We start from the raw sequence: 21,378 nt of genomic DNA on the forward strand, positions 1-21,378 counted from the left end.
AAATGAACATTTTGAATATTTTTTTTAAAAAAAAAAAACCACTAAACAAAACGACGTCGTTTTGTAGACCATCGCAAGAACCACAGCAGGAAAGTATGGCAGATGATCTGGACTCGTTTTGCTTCTGTTTTGGGTTTCGCAGGAACCACAACAGGAAAGTATGGTAGATAATCTGGACTCGTTTTGCTTCTGTTTTGGGTTTTCTTATAATGCTTTCTCTATTCAAAATCTATATTATATATTAAGCAAAAAGGGATTTTTAACTCCAAGCCTTGTGGGAGTTCCAATCTCCCAATCTAAATTTCTTGGTTTTTTTATTTTAAAAAAAAAAAAAAACTTAGCATTTATTAACTTTTCCCAACTCCCAAGTCTTACCCTCATAATAATACTTTAATGCATTAAGAACAAGTATAAAAAAAATTCTTTGAAATCCAACACATATGAATTCTTTGAAAAATACCAACACATATGATTATTATCTCTCATAATAACATTTTAATGCATTAAGAACAAGTATAAAAAAAAAATTTCTTAAAAAGTCCAACACATATGATTATTATCAAACTATTAAACTTTAATATAATATAAAAAAGAAAAAAAAAAAAGATATTTAAAAAAAATATTTAAAAATTATAATTTACATACATAAATAATTGTAAACACAATCCGTACGGTGATATGCTAAGTAATAAACTATAACAAATATAAAAAGTGTACAACGGTGGTATAACACGGTATAACGCTCCTTGCTTGCTTGCTTGCTTGCTTTCTAACGTTTTGCCAAGAGACAAATGAAACCGCTTGGTTGTCTACAAATTTCCAACATCGGTGCTGTGCTGGACTTCTGTGCTGACCTCTTCATCAATTCGTGCCACCTGTATCGTTGCTGCTGAGGCGGTGGCTTCTCACCCAGGCTTGTTCCTGTAAATTGTTCAATTTCATTGCTGCAAATCACTATCAGTTTTATGAAAGAAACAGAAGAGGTATGCTCTTCTTTTATTTTCATTTTTCAGTTGCTGTTAAATATGAGACATGTATTCATTCTTCCATTGTCACTATTATTGTTGTTGTTGGTAGTGTGTTTGTTACTGTTTTATTATTATTATTATTATTATTATTTTTATCTATGCTTGTAATTGTTATTGTTTTCCATCCTCTTCCTCTTGTCTATTATGCAATTATTTCTAACTTGTCTATTTCGAGCTCTGCTCTTGTTCCTCACAACTGTGTAATGGTGTGCCCACCATGTGCTCGACCATATGCCGAAATGAAACACACACATAAATTGACAATCAGATGTGAAACTTTTTATCCTCCATGTACTTGACCATATGCTTAAACGAATAAACACACAGAAATTAACAATCAGAATGTGAAATTATTTTCCTAAATTGAAAAAAAATCCCAACATATTATTCACCAAATGTTGGGGAAAACTCTGGGTGTACATAGACAGCTCTGTTTTTTTTCTTTTGCTTGTCTGCTTGGCCTTTGGCCTCAATTGCACTAAAAGCAAAAATGAAAATAAAATAATGTGCTTCTAAACAATCAAACTTACTGACTTCATAGTGATAAAAGCTGAAATTCTAAGTATAATAACATTCATATCTAATTCAAGCAGATGAGAGAAAGTTTTCGTTAAAGGTTTCGTGAGCTTTAGCTTTTGCATTTCTGTCCTTAATTTCAGGTTTCTTTTCTTTCTCTCAAATGCAAATTTGTGGGGACGATTACACTTTATGGCAGATGGCAATCTCTTTTATCATTTTCATTTGAATTTCATACACTTGTGAGTTTGATAAATGCTTTTTAGTTCTTTCCTTTTGCTTCTAAGCTTTTGATGATAATCATACTCTTTTTATAATTTCTGACTTTAAAGTTTGTTCATACTAAACAGCCATAAACTGGGCGCAGGAGCAACCTCCAAAAAATGAATATTCATCAAACACACCGTAATTTGATAATTAAATAATTTGTTTTTCTTAAAAGTTAGGATTGATATCTTCATGTAATTTTGTGTAATTAAAAAGTACGATAAAATTTGGGATGGTTGGGGTTGGGGTGATTTGGCTTCTCTAGAAATTTTTTCATACTTCTAATGTGGATCCTCTTCTGGGATGGATGGATGGCTGGCTAGATAATCATGAATCATGATCATGGTGGGATCTGTGCAAAGTGGTGTTAGGGACTCTTGTGATGAGGTGAACAAAATTCTCCTGATTTCATCCAAGAAAGAGGATTGTGAATTGGTCATTGGGCTCCCCTTTGCTCTTCTTGCTCTTTTCTTTTCTCTGATGCAAAAAACCAAACAGGTAATAGCAAAAAGCACATCCCCTGTAATCTAATAAAATCAATGTAATTTACCCATAAAAATAGTTATACTCAGTTCATCCTCACCAAATTAGATGAAATAATTCTCTGAATATTTATTGACGACGAATTAAGCCCCAATGCTTGTGCTACAACGCAGGCCTTCTATGTTGCAGTTTAGCCTCTTTACCTCACTCTCCCATGGTTACATCTATGTCAAGTAGATGGCTACATACATACATGATTTTTAAAAACCTAGTTCTCTCTCTTTTAGAATTTTCAATTTATGTGATTCTCTGATTTAATATTTTTTTTCCTGAATCCAGTCAATACAGATCAATCATCTTTACTAATAAAATGAAAGAAAGTTTAATTTTATTTTATTGGTTTGATATAGTGTGTATGTTGTTGGAAATGACTACGGATTACTGAGAGTAATTGTTGAAGCATATAGGAAAAAGAATTATTGATTGAACTTTTTGATATGAGTGATCTTTTTCTATGATGTTAGTTTTTTAATTTGTTATTGGCAGTGAGGATTATTTTACAGTTCAAATGCCAGTTTTGCTGCAGAAAATTCTTGATTGAAAGAGCTGTTATATACTCTGAGCCTTGACATTTTATGGAATTTTTAAATTTCCCTTTGTGTATACATATTTGAGAAATGTGCCTTGTGTTTGCGTAGTTTTCCATTCATATGATATTCTCCCTTTGTTATTGAATTCTTATCACTTATTTATTTATTTTGGGGAGGTTGTTAAAAGGCCGTTGGGGGAATGATATAGGTGTCATAAATTTGATTTATAAGGGCAAAAGTTTGTTAGTTAGAATAATAGTTTACCTTGGAGAGATTTGTTTTTATCGATAAAGTTTTTTTCTTTGTTTATCAAAAAAAATAAAAATAAAAAAATAAAATTTTAAGTGTTTGGGGCCTTGGTTTTGTCAAATATATCATTGTTCATACCTATCCAAATAGTTAGTTAAAAAGGCTTGCATAGTATTGTTGTTGACAATATTTATATTTATAGTGATATATATATATATATATATATATATAAATATTGAGTCTTGTAGCAGATGAGGAAGAATTTTATGAAAGACTATCGAATTCAAGATCAATGTTCTTTCATCCATCTAATCTGCATCTTCCTCTTTATTTGATTCCTCACCCATTTTTGATTGGATCACAATACTTTCACCGACTTGCATTAAAGAGAAGCATGAATTTTGATACAGTTTTGTTTGTTTTCAGTCAAGAAGAGAGTTGAGTACAACTCACCTTTTTTCTTGTTACTCTTTCACTGTAAATGAACAACACCCAACAGATTGGTTTCCAAGAAAGAGTTCAACAAAACCATGGCTTGGTCTATGATTATAGCAGTTTAGAACACGCCAACCAATCTTCCCAATTTCCTGGTGGTTGTCAAATGGGAATTTGCATTGATTCATCATCAGCCATGGAGGGAGGAGGATCACAGCAGCACAACTTTGGTTGTGGTGGGCATGCTAATTCATCAAGTACCATCATGAGTCGTATCTCGGTTCACCATCTTCTGCTTTTTTTGCAACTGAGCGTTACATGGGCTTTCCACAATATGAGTATCAATCTGGAAATCCCATTGTGCCCTCCCAACAACCCGAGAATTATGATCTGCATACTCCATCATATCTATCTACAGGGGATAGTTTTTATTTCGATACGCCAGAGCAAGAAGACCCCAATTCGCAGTCCAAACTTGCCCTGCAATCTGATGCAAAATCCCACTTTTGTAGCAATAAAAACTACAGTTCTGAAAAGATCCTATAAAACTCCATGCAACAATTTCTCAGAAACAGAACACATTTTTCTGCTGAAAAGAAAGTTGCTTAGTGATTTTGATAATTCAGATATGAGGCAGCCTTCAATTCCTTTTGAAAGAAATCGGGATCTTAGTGTAAGTCTTTTTTTATAACTTCGCGTTCAATGCATTGATTCATGTATGGTGTTCATTTATTTTATTTTATTTTTATTGGTAGCTATGTTTGGGTGCTTGGAAAATTAATTTGGCATCTTTTTTACTTCATTTTCTTATGTTTTCTCTTTTCTTTTCCTTTACCTCCACAACCCATGATCCAAAAAAAGGGATTAATCTCATCCTGGTTATATGTATGTATACATGACAGGTTTGTCACAATTTGTATAATTCTCAGCATGAGCATTTGAGGCAGTCTGCAGCTAGACCTGCTGGAGGTGTTTCAGTTACTTCTGGTAACACTGGATCAGCCATTTCAAGTAAAACACAAATTCGATGGACTCAAGATCTTCATGACCGCTTTGTCGAGTGTGTAAATCACCTCGGTGGAGCAGAAAGTGAGTAGCTTTGACATGACCCCTTTGTGCAGGTATAGAAACAACTATTATTAATTGATCATTAACCCTTTTTTTCAATCAAAATTTTAGAGGCAACACCAAAGGCGATACTGAAGCTAATCGACTCAGAGCGGTTGACCATCTTTCATGTGAAAAGCCATTTGCAGGTACTAATAACATTTTAAAGAACTTTGTTGTTTAAGCCCTGTTTGGTATCTTGATGTTAGAGATCTAACGTGATTGTTTGCCTTTCTTTTTCCATTTGCTTTGTAGAAATATCGAATTGCAAAGTACATGCCAGATTCTGCAGAAGGTAAATCTAATCCTGAATAACACTAATTGATCATTGAATTGATTTTGATCATTTGCAATAGTGTACTAAAATCTGATCTTAAGAACATATATAGGGCCTGTTTATTACAATTTATTCGAACTTGAAAAAATAAAAAATTCATAAGCGGCATCAATAAGTGCGCCAAACAGGGCAATAGGGCATTCCACAAAATTAAATCATGTCATGTATTGTTCTGATGAGAAGAAACTCCTCAAATATATATATATACACACACTTGCAATTAGATGTGAATTATTATGCTGTTTTCCTCAATTTGTTCGATTAATTATGCATTTCATCTACTTTAATTATATCAAACACATCAATCACGCGAGTCTAGGAATAAATTCTAATAATCTCAATCTTTCTTCCTTCTTCAACTGCAGGAAAATCTGAGAGGAAGAATAACATGAATGATGCAGCACAGATTGATATAAAAGCGTAAATTTTCAAAGAATCGCTTGTTTTTATTTGTTTGACATATTGTTGAATGGCATTAGTATTTTATTTGTTTGACATGATAGCTTTTTAATTATTATTTTTTTTTTTTCCTTTTAATTTGCTTAGTAGGCTCACATTAGATAGTTTGAGGAAGAAGTGGAACTTCTTCACAACCTGTTAGTAAAAACTGTTATATAATTGTTGCTTCATTTCGTTTGAGGCTTTTGAGTATTAAGGTGTGTTTGGCTTCAGTCAAACTGTTGTAAATTGTTGCTTCATATTGGTGTTTTGTCTCTTCATTCACTCTAGAGAGGTGGCTTTTGTTTCTATTTGATAAAATAATTTGAAAAGTTTTTGTTTTGAATCTGCAGGTGCTGGCTAACATGAATAGAGTGTCTAATTTAAATAATCTAAATAGTAAAGTAAGCTATCTATTTTACTCTTTTATTTACAATATGCCAATTCACATGATGCATATGGGAGAGAAAGTGGGTATAACATTTTATACTGCTTGGCCTTGGAAAAGAAAGGGCTATAACTGTTGGTTACAATTGGTTCTGAACACTTTCTCATGATTAGAACCTGCGTCAACATGTTGTTTTTTCATCTCCTTTAGCACAAATGCATATCAATCTATCATATGAAGATGGCATTGATAGACTACAAGATGATTTTGGCTTGTCTTGTAGGTAATGGGACTGACATGGGGCATGTGGTATGCAACTATCTTCGGTATACATCAAAAAGTTATCCTTGGGGCTGATGTGTTATATGATACAAGTGGTAGGATTATTTTTGTTGAGCTACTGTTTTTTTCCTTCTTTTGCTCCATTAAACTGAAGATGAGATGTATATTGTGCATATATTGGCAAGGCTTTGATGATCTCTTTGCCACTGTGACATTTCTACTCCAAAATTCTCCAGGATCTGTTTTCATAACAACCTATCACAATAGAAGGTATTTTTCATATATTTCATACTTTAACCTTATTTTGTGTTGGCAGTTTACATTTCAACAATGTGAATCTTTGAATTTTATTAAAAATGTATTATGTATTTATATATTTGTTTTGTTTTGTTTTGTGCAGCGGGCATCATCTAATTGAGTTCTTGATGGCGAAGTGGGTGTTGAAGTGCACGAAACTTCTTGATGGCTTTTTATGTATGCCATCATACAAGGCATCTGGGTTGGCAGAAATTGTTTTGAATAGTGAAGAGGTGAGGTAACATATGCCAAAAATTAGCAGTAAAAAGTTGAATGGTGACACAGCCTCTCTGATTTTTAACCTTGTTCCATAGCGGTATGTCAATTAGTTCAAATTGTATTTTTGGTATATGTCATTGGTTTTGAATTCGAATTTGTTTGCCGTATTTTTTTTTGGTTAGATTTGAGGTTTTTATGTTATTTGATTGCCCGTGAAGATATTGTCCATGTTTTTTGGATTTTTATTTTTATTTATTTTTTTTTTTTTTTAAGATTTGAATTGATGACAATTTAGACTTCTTGATGACAATTTTGCTCCTCCAATATCCACATACACATTAATGCAATATGTGAATGTGTAGTTTAGCAAGCAAATCCTTGACCCCACTACACTAATATATTGTTCTTATATTTTATCAACAATTAATCATATTTGTATCTTTGTCTCTATATAGCCCATGAGCATAGCTCTTCTGATATGGATGGGATTCATTTATCTGGAAAATTAAAAAAAAATAGAGTAACAATTACTAATTTAATCTTGATACACTACGTCATGACCCCCACGCGTCCAACTAGTAATAACAAAAAGAACGCTAAATTGAAATGAGATATATTTATTGGGAAATTGCAAATCAGTTAGAACATCTCCATTAATTCACTAAATTTTTCATGATTTTAAATTTGAGTAAAAAACTTATGAGCCTCTCTAAGATTTTCATTAATTTTTTTTTTCAAATTTCACTTTTTATCATTTTTGTTTGAAAAAAAACTCAACTCTAACATTATCTCTAATGTTGCATTAGATCTTTCATAAAATTCAAATTATATTTAAAAAAAAAAATTGCCTTAAAATTGAACTTCAATGCTTTCATCAAATTGATATCAAATGAAGGGTGAACCAAATCTTTCATCAAATCAAGGGAGCTTTTATCCTTCATCAAATTTTGCAAGTAGCCATTGGGCCGGACGTCCTCCCGGACAATCGAGCTTTCTTTATTTCAACGTCCATTTTTACTCATGGTTGGACATCTGCTTACCTTCTCAACAAACTAGCTTGTACCAAGATTTGATAAAAAAAATTGAATTTACCGTTGGAGTTCATCATATCAAATCAATTTTTTCATCAATTTTAAACTCAAATTTGATAAAATTTTGATGCAGCATTGGAGATGCTTTAACCCTTCATCTTTTAACAATTTTATCAAACTTAAGTGGAAAAAACTTGTTGAAAATCTAGTGGAAGATTTGGTTCATCCTTGATTTGATGAAAACTTTGTTTCTCTCTTGATTTGAAACAAGTTTGATGAAAGGATTGGACTTCATTTTCACCAAAACTTTCATCAAACTTAAATTTGATGAAGGATTTAATGAAAGATTGGAGATACTCTCAGAAGATCCAAAAAATTGTAAAATTATGAAAAAGTTAATCACTTTAATAATTAAAGTGGGTAAGTTTTACCATTGCATTGTAATTTATTTTTTCTATGTATTTATCTCTCATTTTGAAAATGAAAATTTTTCTTAAGACTTTTAAGATGTATATTTTGTACTCGTAGAATAGTCATTTAGTACTAGTAATAGTATTGACAAGTTTATCAAAGTGATAAATTACTAAGGCATTTTAACTTTTGTTGTGAGTTTTAATTTATTTTTAAGTTATTTGTGTTAGTATGTATTAAAATAAAATATAATATGAAAAAGTGTAAATAATGGAATTATATTTTTTAATTTTTTTATAATGATTTATCATTGAAATATTATTAAATAAATTGGATCTATAGGATTGCCTGTAACTGTCTCTAATTTTAATCTAGCACATTCACATGCAATTAATTCATTTTTTCTCCAAAATACACCTCACAAAACTATGAGGGTGTGTTTGTTTTGAAGGATTAGAGTGTGAGATTGGACTATTAATCTCACCGGACTAATAATCCATTGTTTGTTTCAATTTTTTAGCTCCGGACTAATAGGTTATCCGGACTATTAGTCCCATATTCGTGGGACTATCCTATCCCATGGGGGGTGGGATTATTTCCAAGGGATTGGTATCCCATGGGATTAGGTTCTGAAATGTCCATTTTACTCCTATGCTATTACTTAGCAAACAATTAGAAAATAATAAAATAGTCTTTTGAACATTTATATATTATTTTTTTAGAATTGTTAATTTAAAATTATATATTAAATAAAAAATTTAAATTATAAATTTAATTTAATTAAAAATAATAAATTAAAATTATGGTCTTATAAATTAAATTTTTTTAGTGTTGTTAAAAAATTAAATTTACATATTAAATAAAATTATTTTTTTACTCTTGTTAATTTAAAATTATATATTAAATAAAAAAATATAAATTATAGATTAAATTTATTTAAAAATAATAAATTATAAATTATGGCCTTATAAATTAAATTTTTTTAATGTTGTTGAAAATTTAATTTATATATTAAATAAAATTATTTTTTATTGTCGTTAATTTAAAATTATATATTAAATAAAAAATATAAATTATAAATTATAAATTTAATTTAATTGAAAATAATAAATTAAAAATTAAAAATTATGGCCTTATAAATTAAATTTTTTTAGTGTTGTTAAATTATAAATTATAAATTATAGATTACAAATTTAAAATTATATATTAAATAAAAATTATAAATTACAAGGGTAAAATAATTTTTTGAACATTTATCCTTATCCAGTCCGTCTAACAAAATATTGGATTCACTAAAAATAGTCCAATCCAGACATCTAATCCCATGACTAAACAAACATAGGATACAAATCCAATCCAATCAAATAGTCCGGAGACAATATATCACGGGACTAATAATTCGATGAATTATAATCCTCCCTTATCTAATCTGTCCAAACAAACACACCCTCAATTGACTAAGATTTTTTACTTTTTCCAGTCTTCAATTCAAGTTTTAGTTTTGAAATTTTCAGAATTGAGATTTTTTCTTGGTCCTGTTATATCCTGGTTTGTTTGGGCCTAAAAGTGTTTCACCAAATGTTTGGGGCCCATTCTATGCAAATTACTTTTTTGTTAGTTTGGAATTGAGTGAGTTTTTTTAAAATGGAGGAGGATCCTCTCCGGTTAAAATTTTAGATTGGACAATCTTGTTTGAGTCTATGGGGCCTACATTTCAATGATTTGAATCGTTTATTTTGTCGAGTATTTCGTGTATTTCATCCATAAAAAAATTAGGTCAATCTGATAATTGTAACTTGTTCGATTTATTGCGTTTATTATTAAAAAAATTGTACGGTTTATTTTTAAGAACGCAATTGTTGTCAATTTTTTTAGTGAAAAATTAAACAAGTTACAATTATCGGATCGACCTAATATTTTTTAGAATGAAATAAATGAAATACCTAACAAAATGAACGGTTTGAATCATCACACAGGCCCAAACAGTGCCCTCCAGTCTAAAATCTAGATTGGAGGGGATCTTTTTCCTTTTCAAATTGAGTAATGTTAGGAACTCCAAATGTTTGACCAACATTTTCACCAAATTTCTCACATGGCCAAATTTCTCCTTTAGGTGGGACAAAAACTTATACGTTCTATATAGAAGTGGGTGCAATAGAAAATGTATAATCTTTTAAAGCTCTTTTAATATAAGGACATAAGATAACAAGATACTTTTTTTTTTTTTTATTTACTAGTACCTACAAAAAGATTGTTTGAATATAATTACTAAAATTTACTTGCATAAATTAAGATTCGAAAAACTAGTGATGCATCCCTAACCACAAGTCTAAAAGAGTTGGGATCTTACTTAAAAATATTTGGTAGCCAAGGTCTCTTCGTTTTTATACTTTGAAAGGATAAATCTTGTCTATGTATTCCTCTAAAAAAAAAAAATTATGTCCGATTTACCCTTACACACAACAACCAAAACCAAGGAGAAGAAAAATGAGCTGACATTGATGAGATGAACTCTCTCACCGTCATCGCTCTCTGCTTTTTTATCTTGGGTTCGTTTGGAAATCAGTTAAAAAATTACATTTTTTTAACTCTTTGCCTTTAGGGATTTTTTTTTAGTTTCTGTTAATTTTTTTTTTCTTTTTCAATCCAACTAGTATAGAAAAATCTAAAAAGTAAAAAAATTAATTAATTAATTAAAAAGTTCACCAAAGTTAAAAAGCCAACTTTTTTTTACTTCTTTTTTTTTTTTTAGGAGAAATAACAAATCAATGGTACTTTTGGACAATAATTATAGTTTCATGATAAACTTTATAAACTTTAATGAATCAAGGTGACAGAGTTGCACAAAAAACAATATCATGTGTAGTACAATTATTTTGTAATTGTCTCATTTATTTACAATTTTCCCTTGACTTTTCATACACATATAACAAGAAGACTTGCTATGAAGATTTCTTTACCAACAACACATTCAAGAGGTGGGACTGTTGTGCAAGGTAAAGAACAGTAATAGTGGTTGTGATCAGTAGAGTTTTTGCAATGTTAAATCTAATTAATAAATATGTCTAATTTTGTTTTCTTCTCTCAAATCCCGCATCAAGGTACATATATATAGGTATATCTGGTGTGTATATCAATAGGTGATTATGTGTAAATTTCTTTTATGTGTTGTTTATTGTGGCTTTGTGACTCTCAAGGGTTTTTCATTTCATGTGGTTGTTTGATTTGAATTGGCAAATTGCTTCAAGGAATCATAATCACTTTTTTTCTTTTTTACTTTTGTTAGTAAAATTTCACTCGCCTCATTGTTGAAAATAGCAAAGTCAAATGAAAATTTCATCAAAATCATTAATTATTATTTCATATTCATCTTAGGTTTTATTTGATAGATATCAACAAGAGGACTCTGAAAATGTGAATAGAGAATTTTTGTGTTGACATAGTAAAAACACAATGATATTTCTCTGTGTTCGACATAGTGAAATTTTAAGTTTCACAATTAGCCGCAGTCAATTTTAATTTGTTAGCCCAAATTTGAAATTAAGAACTCAATTTTTGCAATTGGATTTTAATTTTTTATTTTTTAGGCATTGATTGAAAATTTCACTGTGTTAATTTCACTGAGTGAAACACAGTGAAATTTCATAAAATTTTCTTTTTTTGTTTAAAGAACTTCTTATTCATCATTGGCTTTGGTTGAAAGATCCCAACGAGAGGATTATAAAAATACAAATTTTATAAACAAACAAAGATCTATAATAAAAGTTATTAAAATTTTAATTTTCCAAAAAGAACATATTGTTCATCTTCCATATTTCAAGTGCTTATAGTAAGGGTAGTTTTGTAAAAATAAAATAAAATTAGCATGCTATATAGGTACTTAAACTCTAAAGTCATATTTTTATGTCCTTATACTAGTATGAACTTATGAAGAGGGAGCTAAAATAAAATAAAACCCATTAAGATTTTGAGAAATTATTTCAAGAACTCAAAAAGAGAAAATAAAAAATAATTTTGTTACTTTATAGTTTAGCAAAATTCAGTATAAAATAAGAAAAAAAAAAAGCTATAATATCAAATTAATTTAAATGTAACAAAATTTCACTTAAACATTTTCACTCTTCTTGTATTTTTAAACTGTAAAATTATTAAATAAACTTACATAATTAAGCTTATCTACCATATCATTTTCAATGAATAACATAATAAACTGCAAAATTATTAATTAACATTGGGGGGTAGCTAGCTGAATTCTTTTTTTTTTTTGTGTGTGCGCGCGCGTGTTTTGGGTCCTTGGCCTTGGTTTGGGCACTCCATTTAATTGAGGCCTATTTACATTCAAAAAATTATTCAGTATGCTTAATTTCTCAGTACTCCCTACAAAATTATTTGGGATTGTTATTTAAACTCAATACACCTTATATTTTTTTTCACAAATTACTCTTCAAAATAAAATTATAATTTATGATACACCTAAACAATAAACAAATCAATTTAAAAAAAATCTTCCTCTAACTGTCATCAAAGACTCCATCATTGAAGTGGTTGGTGCTTGGAAGGTCGTGAAGTTGGCAAAGGATTTGGGTCTCAGGGATATATAATTTATGTTTTGTTTAATTGAAGGATTTGGAATGGGAAATGAAAAGTTTAGGATTTTAGATGTATACCTTGACTTTTTATAGAGAGTTTTTGTTTTGGACCACTAATAATAGTGGGCCTTAATCTTATTGGGCCATGGGCTCTATGGTTTGGAAGGGTTATGTTTAGGGCAAAACAGCACTTGAAATTGTAAGGGGGAATGATTTGAAAAATCCTATTAAGAATATGGGTTGATTTATTGATGCACTAAAAAGTCCTATTTACTTTTTATTATTACTATAAAATTTTATTTTTTATTTTTTATTTTTTTAGAGATGTTTTTATAAAAAGTGTTATTAATTATTAATTTTTAGCGACTGTTTGAAAAACTCATCACAAAAAAATATCATTGATTATCATTTTTTTAGCAACTGATTTAGAAAATTGTCACAAAAAACTGTCACTAATTGTTGTTTATAGTGACAAATTGAAAAAAAAAAGTCACTAATTATTAATTTTTAGCAATACATTTAAAAAAACGTAATTGTCAAATTTTAGGACTTTTTGGTTTATAATTGTGGAACTTAATGGTGCATAGATCCTTATAACACGACCTGTGAATAATTTAACCCTTATAATAAAGGGTTAATTTTTTTTTCACTCTTATATGTGACTTAAATTTTATATTAGTCCCTATTAATTTTAATTTGAACAATGTGGTCTTTACAATTTAAATTCAGTTTCAATTTAGTCATTCTGTCTAATTTTTTTTTTACGTGTATATCTTAAAAAATTAACAGGTGCCCCAAAATCATTAATTTTAACCTTTAATTTAGACGGAATGACCAAATTAAAACTATACCTAGAGTGTAAGGACCAAATTATTCAATTTAAAATTCTAATGACTAAAATTAAATTTAGATCATATTAAAAAGGTAAAAAAGTGTAATTAACCCTATAATAAATAGGGGAAATAACACATAAGTGACATTTATGAAAGGTATTTACAAATTTATAAAATTTATCACTGGTTTGAATTATTTTTTTTTTATAAAATACACCCTGGATTATAATTTCCCCTAATAAATATCACTAGTTTCTATCAATCACAGGACAATGCCAAGCATGGAAAAAAATTCGTGAAGATACATCGCAAGTTGACTACACCTGGCACCACTTCAAGCAATTCATGTAATTCAGAAAAATAAAGGGCAAATTACAAACATCCCTCGAGGTTTGGTAAAAATACAAATTCTCCCATGAGGTTTGAGAAATTACAAATTATTCCCTGAGGGTCAAATTTTCATAACAAATTAGGAAAAATTAGGGGGGAATCTGTATGAAAGTAAAAACCTTATAGGGCAATTTGTTATGAAAATATAAACCTCAGGGGTGAGATGTAATTTCTCAAATCTCAGGGGGGAATCTGTATTTTCACCAAACCTCAAGGGGGCTATTTGTAATTTGCCCTAAAATAAAATAAAATAAAAAGGATAATATTACACAAATTAATAAATTTTATAAAATTGTTTGCTCATTGATATGTTAGTATTAAATTGAGTCTTATTTTAAATTTTAAAATTTTATTATTACATGTTACATTAATTAATAAAAAATAATATTGTATACAATTTTTTTCATCAAAAAATAATAGGATAAATTACAAATATACCCCTTGAAGTTTATCAAAAATATAAATTTTCTTCTCACATTAGAGAAATTACATCTCATCCTTTTAGATTTTTAATGGAGGATTTGGTCAAGACCTCCTCATAATAAAACTTTAATAGATTAAGGATAAACACACACACACTACTATTATCAAAATATCCTTAGTGACTAATTTAATATTTTAAACTTTAAAATGATAATTTTTTATCTAGATGTCGATTTTTAATAAAATTAATATTTTTAGAATCTTCTCATCAAGATCTATCAAACAAGATCGAGGTTGACTATGAAATTATTATAAAAAAAATTACCATCGTAATTTATGTAAATAATAAAATTTTACTGTGAATCAAAATAATTTTTACTGTTGATGTTAGTTTCAATAGGAAAAAAAATTATAATTTTTTTTGAAAAAAACTTCATAGCCATCATGAATCTTATTTAATTGATCTTGAGGAGAGAATTTCAAAACTATTAATTTTATTAAAAACCAATATATAGACCCAAAGTTATATCATTTTAAAGTTTGAATACTAAGAGTAAGATTGTCTATAAAATAATATAAATAAATTTTTTTGTCCTTGATGAAAGAGGAACTTCTTTTGTAAGGGGCTTACAAATTAAAAAAGTTTGAACTATTATGTTCACTTTAAAAGAGGCCAATGTGGGACTTTTGACCAAATATCCCATTTCTTAATCACATAACAATTGGTCCAAACTACAGGGTGGTTGGCCTAGTGGGTGACAATTGGGGCCTATAGGTTTGCTCCCTCATTAGGTTCGAATCTCTCAGCCAGCAAATGCATACCTTGGGGTCACAGACCGCAGGTCATAAGTCCTATTTTGAAAGGCTTATTCGAGCTGTAAGAACTTAGTCTGGTACGCGTAAACTGACCCAGGATACCCTATATAACCAAAAAAGAAGAAAGAAAAAAAAATGATCCCCTCCATTAATCAATTGTTGAGTTAAAATAAGAACTTATGATGTAAGCAACATTTTTTTTTTTTCAGAAATACCTAATTAACCTTTTTGAATTTAGCACACTTTAGGTTTTTTTTTAACTTTCTTTCTACCTCACATTCCTTATTCCTAATTTTCTTTCAACTAATACAACCACTTTTTCCCAATTATCACACCACTCTCTCTCATTCTCAGGGATGGTTTGAAATAATCTAAATAAGTATACTTTTTGATTTTTTACGAAAAGATGTGCAGAAAAGTAGAGAGGTGATATGATGAAAAAAAAATAAAAAGATGGATTATTTAGGGGATGCTAAACCACCCCTCACTCAACACCACCATCATTGTTATCTATAAGCATTTGGTGTGTCGTCAAGAAGCACTACAAGAATAAACACATTTGCCGACTAAAGATTTGGTCGGCAAAAGTCCAATTTTTGGTCGGCAAAACATATTCCCGACCAAATTTTTTGGTCGGCAATTTGGTCGGCAATTGAGGGTCGCGGAAAATAATTAGCGACTAAAACGATTTTTAGTCGGCAAAACATTCTATTTGGCGACTAAATTTTTGGTCGCTAAACATATAATTATTGCGACTAACCTATTTAGTCGCGAAAAGACTTTGGTCGACAAAAATTACATTCAACGACCATACATGTTAGTCGCTAATTTGGTCGGCAAAAATTACTTACAACGACCAACAAAATTGGTCGGCAAAAATTACATTCCACGACCAAAACTGCTTCATCGCTAAATAATAGTTTCTACGACCAAAAAATTTGGTCGCCATTTGTTACTTTTCGCAACCAAAACTTTTGGTCGGTAAAAGTGAGATTCCACGACCAAGAGCTGTTTTGGTCGGCAATAGATGTATTTTTTGTGACCAAAACTCTTGGTCGGCATTTGTCATTTTTTGAGAAAAAAAATTATTTATTTGTCGCGACTAATAAATTGGTCGGCAAAAGCAGGAAAACAATACACCTGTAATTCCTAATAATTCATTCAATCCATAATAAACCTATAATTTTAAAGCATCATTCAAATCAACTGAATCATTAATGTAACAACCCACATTTTTGTCCTAGTCATGTTTGCATACATTTATATGTTTTGCCATGTTAAGATTGTTGTAGCGACCCCTATTCATGTTGTGGGCATGTTCATGTTCATTTATATAGCATTGTCTTGATAAGTTTACATTCATGAATCTTGTCTCGTTTTGTATTGATGTGATTTGTCTAAGTGTTGTGTGCTTGCTTTGTTCCTTCCTTGGTACCCCGAGCCTAAGTTATGTTGATCCGAAGTTATGCCAAGCCTAGGTTATGTTAAGCCTAGATCATTCTAAGCTGAGGTCATCTTCAGTCTAGAAGTATCTTGGAACCCCTTTGTTTGACCTCCACCTTCGCCCTGACATATTGGCCGAGATGTCATTATCTAGGCCGAGGTGTTCATCACCAAGGCCGAGATGTGTATTATCTAGGCCGAGATGTTACCTTTGCACCTGAGCCATCTTGTCCTGGAGTGGTATGACCTAGACCGAGGTGTAGCACATCTAGGCCAAGGTGTGGCACAGCTTAGTCAAGTGTCGTCCTTCCTAGCCGAGGTCATTGTCACCTTAGTTGCCGAAGTCTTGTTGTTAGCTGATGTCACCACTTGCCGGAGTGCCATTCCGTGTAGCTTGTTATATACGCTTTGCCATTGTCTTGTCTTGTCAACCTATCACCTTTTTGAAGAGAACCAACCAGTCATTGCCACGTGTCCGAGCTGAGGGTTAAGTCAGCCGATAGAGAGAGAGAACCCATCATTTTGTTGTATACTTGTTTTGAAGAGGAGAGAGAAGCTAGCAGAGGAAGAAGAGTTCTTGAGAGAGAGTGGATTTCTAAGCTTGATTCCTAGAGATCGAACCGTTAGATCCGTGTTCTAAGGTTAGATTCTTGATTCGCTCTTGTTGTTCTTTATGTTCATGATATTGCATTGCATGATTGAGTATGATTTGTAAGCCATGCATTGCTTTGAAGTTCGATTTTAGAAAGAGAAAACGGCATTCATGTGTTCTTCAAGAAAAGTCATGTTTTGATCTGAAGGCTCATGCCTAGATCCATGTTTTTGTGTTTGTTTTCGTATGATCTTCAAGTATGGGTACCCAAGTCCATGTTTTCGAACTCATAGCATGAAATCCTAGATTTTGTAAATAAAGAAGTTATGATTTTGGCATTCATGTTCCTCATGTTCTTCATATTCATGTTCTTCCTGTCCTTCACGGGTGGAAGCCCAGATCTCCAGACCTCACTTCTGGAAGTGTAGTCGCCGAGATCACTCTCACCTAGACCTTACACTTAGGACAAGCATCGTATCTCACATTGGCCTACCTTTGCATGATCACTTACACTTTCAGTTGTCTTGTGCGTACCTCGGCGTGCAGCCGCATGCCGAAGCCTAGGTAGCCACATCTCGGCCGGGAGGTGTGGGACCTCGGCAAAGATCTGGTTGGTACCCAGCATGTCTTTCTGACATGTAAAACAGTGTTTTGACTTCCAGCATGTTTTCCCGAGGTTAATTGCATGCATGTAAGACTCGTTTTGAGAAGTGCATTCAGTATGCTTTGCCATGTGTTTGTAGGACTTGGACCTTTGCCTTGACCCCGACGTCCCAAGAACTATGTGAGTGGTATTTCTAATAAAGTTATGTTATAACGTTTTGATAAAGCTTTGATTTGTTTTGATAAAAGTATTTGTTAAGCATGAATGATATCCCTATTTTATGTATCAAGTGCAAGCTTTGTTTGGATGACAATCTTTGGAAGTCCGTACGTGCTAGGGGACTTTAAGCATTAGTAGCACATATGTGAAGTCCGTACGTGCTAGGGGACTTTAAGCATTAGTAGCACATATGTGAAGTCCGTACGTGCTAGGGGACTTTACGCATTAGTAGCACATATGTGAAGTCCGTACGTGCAAGGGGACTTTAAGCAATTGTGGCACAAGTCCGTACGTGCTAGGGGACTTTAAGCATTAGTAGCACATATGTGAAGTCCGTACGTGCCAGGGGACTTTTAGCAATTGTGGCACAAGTCCGTACGTGCTAGGGGACTATAAGCATTAGTAGCACACATGTTAAGTATGTAAGTTTTGCAAGATCAAGTTTGATGAACAAGATTCATCTCATGTTTTGTACAAGCTATGATAAGTATGGTTTTGACGAAGATATATTATGTATTGTTTTGAAAGACCTCGGGAATCATTCATTTAACCCCTTTATTACTTATACCATTCACTGAGTATCCAAGCTCACCCTCCCTATGTATATATGTAGGTAACAAGCAAGAAGTCGGCTTCGCCGAGATGTGTGTTTTGTATGCATGTTATGTCGGCTTTGAGGATGTCGGCAATCCCAAAGATTATGTTCCATGTTTTGTAGCTCAAGTGCTTTTGTTTATGTCGGCAATTTTTGAAGCTTTTGTATTTTGAACATGTCGGCTCGAGAAGCCTTTTTCCAAGATGTAATATGTATTTTGTACTTTATTTTATTTGTATTCAAGTTGTAAAGCTATGTAAAGATGTATGCCATTCCATTTGACTTATGCACTGCTCTTAAGGACCACTTGTATTTTAGATTATTGCTTCCACGCTTGTGAGCCCCCTATATCTATACTCTGATTGTGTGTGAATTTTGGAAGTTGGCCTTCAGTAATTACGGATTACTGGCCATCACGGCACCAAACTACTAGGGGCGGTTTGGGGTCGTGACAATTAACATTCGACACAATACATAATTCATTAACATTCGACACAATACAACTATTCTAAGTTTTCATTCACAAGTCACATTCATCTAGCATAACAATTTGAAACATAACTATTTGTTATCCATGCACAGCTATCAATAAATAAAACTACTAATATTTGTTATCTATACACATCCATCCAAAAATATTTAATCCTCCCAAAAATGCTTATACTGCCAAGTAGTCTTGTACAATTTAACTTCGTGCACGAGATCATCCATCATCCATCTATACCAAAGAAAATGAGAAATAATGTTAGGTTTGTTTTTAATGAAAATATTTGAAGAATAAAGCTTCGGACCCCTAGTGGGGGTGTTGGGGGTCCCTTCTCATTGGTAAAAAAAAAAACAGTTTTTTTTTTTTTTTAGTTTTCAGCCAACCCCAGGCCGACACGTGGCACTGGAGGTCACTGGGGGTCACCCCCACTGGGGGTTTGTAGCATTGCTGATATTTGAAATGGGTAATTAAATTATCAATTTCAGAGAATCGTAAGTTCAAATCAAAATTTCTAACTCATTTGCAGGTAATTAAATTATCAATTTCAGAGTATAAGCTGCTAATTACAAATTTGAAATGGGTATTAACAGATTGGACAATGAGACTCATGTTTACATAGAGAAAAGTGCAAGGTTCATATATGGTCATGGCAGACACAATCAAGCTTGACAAGCACAGATAGACATAGAAGACTACTACAATGTTGAAAACAATCTTCCTCTTATTTATGGTTTTCTCTATTTTTTCGTTTCTTTTCTTTTCTTTTTCTTTGTTTATGGTTTATTTGTTTCTCCTTATGTAGTTGCTTCAAATGAATGATCCTGAAAAGTTTGTGAACCTCGAAATCGACCCTCCTAAGGGTGTTCTATGCTATGGTTCACCTGGTACCGGTAAGACACTTTTAGCTAGAGCTATGGCTAATAGAACTGATGCGTGTTTCATCCGTGTTATTGGAAGTGAACTTGTTAAGAAATATGTTGGGGAGGGTGCCCGTCAGGTTCGTGAACTATTTCAGATGGCACGTTCCAAAAAAGCTTGTATCGTGTTTTTTGATGAACTAGATGCCATAGGAGGTGCATGTTTTGATGATGGTGTGGGTGGAGACAATGAGGTTCAGCGCACTATGCTTGAAATTGTGAATCAACTTGATGGATTTGATGCTCGAGGGAACATCAAAGTTCTTATGGCAACAAATCGACCAGACACTCTAAACCCTTCTGTTACTAGTGGATCCGTGGTTGGTGCTATTTGATTATATAGTCCATCAAATGTATCATCATGACAGTTTGAGATTTGCAATAGCTTTGTTGTGCTAAAAAAAAAAAAAAAATTGTCTAACTTTTTATGTGCCACTACCAAGGTCGAACATAAGGATGTTCTTCTCACCACCTTTACTGTCGAATCCATAGGCAATAGCTGCAGCAGATGGTTCATTTAAAATTCTAGCAACATTCAGCCCAGCAATAATACCAGCATCCTTGGTAGCTTGCCTTTGGGCATCATTAAAGTAGGCTGCAGGTTGCAAAAAAAAGTAAAAGGGAGTACCACAGCATCCTTGGAAGAGTGGAGAATAATAGTAGTAATTTAGAAGAGTTCTATTCACCAACAACTGTGACAACAACATCCTTAATTGATTTTCTTCCCAAGGAATGCCTCACAGTCTCCTTTATCTTAATTAGAATCATAGCACTGACCTTCTTAGGGCTAAATACCTTGGGCTTTGCATCCTTAATCTTAACTTCGATACAAGGCTTTCCATCTTTATTCACAATTTTGTGAGGAACAAGCTTCATATCCCTTTGGACTGTTATTTTGTAATTTTAAAATTGTATTTGATTTATTTAATTTATTTTATTTGATATTCGCATTTTTTTAGGAATAAGTTTATAACGTTATATTAGTTTCCTAGTTTTTTGGATTATCCTACAATATCTCCTAAATATCTAAATTATGGTTATTTAAAGACACATTAATGTGTACTAATTTGGCCTTTTTTTTTTTTAAATTGTGTATGTAATAAGACTTCAAGTAATCATCTAAAGAAGTCAAAAATCCAGCAGCATTCAAATGGTATAGAGAGTCCATCTAGCAAAACATTATATCATTAAATCGAGCTTCTAGCACATAAAATTTATTTTTTTTGGGGGGGGGGGGGAATTCGAAAGGGGCATCTAGACAGATAGGTTGATCAAATAGAGCAATAGTTATCAGCTTCAAACTAACGACTAAAAATGACCATTTTCAAATGTAATTACTAATACTAATAATGCCATTGCCAATTCACTGCCCATTACACTAAAGACAATAGG

The 21,378-nt window shown here is 31.7% G+C and overlaps 1 protein-coding gene, 1 non-coding gene and 1 pseudogene across 18 annotated transcripts; all 3 read left to right on the top strand.

Annotated features, from left to right (window-relative positions):
• Positions 1-722: 722 nt before the first annotated feature.
• Positions 723-6,946, top strand: LOC114290169 (myb family transcription factor PHL5). Of its 17 annotated transcripts, none has more exons than XM_082878320.1 (11): positions 760-983; positions 2,135-2,309; positions 3,633-4,241; positions 4,471-4,657; positions 4,748-4,824; positions 4,931-4,970; positions 5,378-5,432; positions 5,804-5,854; positions 6,122-6,215; positions 6,306-6,390; positions 6,521-6,946. In XM_082878320.1, the coding sequence occupies exons 2-8, from the start codon at positions 2,148-2,150 to the stop codon at positions 5,817-5,819; spliced, it is 1,146 nt and encodes a 381-aa protein (XP_082734446.1). In that variant the 5' UTR covers positions 760-983; positions 2,135-2,147; the 3' UTR covers positions 5,820-5,854; positions 6,122-6,215; positions 6,306-6,390; positions 6,521-6,946. The 17 variants fall into 17 exon arrangements, with proteins under 17 accessions (XP_028089848.2, XP_028089854.2, XP_028089851.2 ...); XM_082878327.1 differs by having other exon boundaries at positions 6,357-6,390; XM_028234047.2 differs by lacking the exon at positions 2,135-2,309 and having other exon boundaries at positions 723-983; positions 3,560-4,241.
• On the top strand, positions 2,832-2,923 carry LOC114290231 (small nucleolar RNA Z223). The gene has a single exon (XR_003638928.1). It is a non-coding gene; the product is annotated as a small nucleolar RNA Z223 (small nucleolar RNA).
• LOC114290205 (26S proteasome regulatory subunit 7 pseudogene) lies at positions 6,275-20,321 on the top strand (annotated as a pseudogene).
• Positions 20,322-21,378: the final 1,057 nt, after the last annotated feature.

This window comes from Camellia sinensis, chromosome 1 (genome assembly GCF_055761805.1).
Source record: "Camellia sinensis isolate YWXY chromosome 1, ASM5576180v1, whole genome shotgun sequence".
NCBI lineage: Eukaryota > Viridiplantae > Streptophyta > Magnoliopsida > Ericales > Theaceae > Camellia > Camellia sinensis.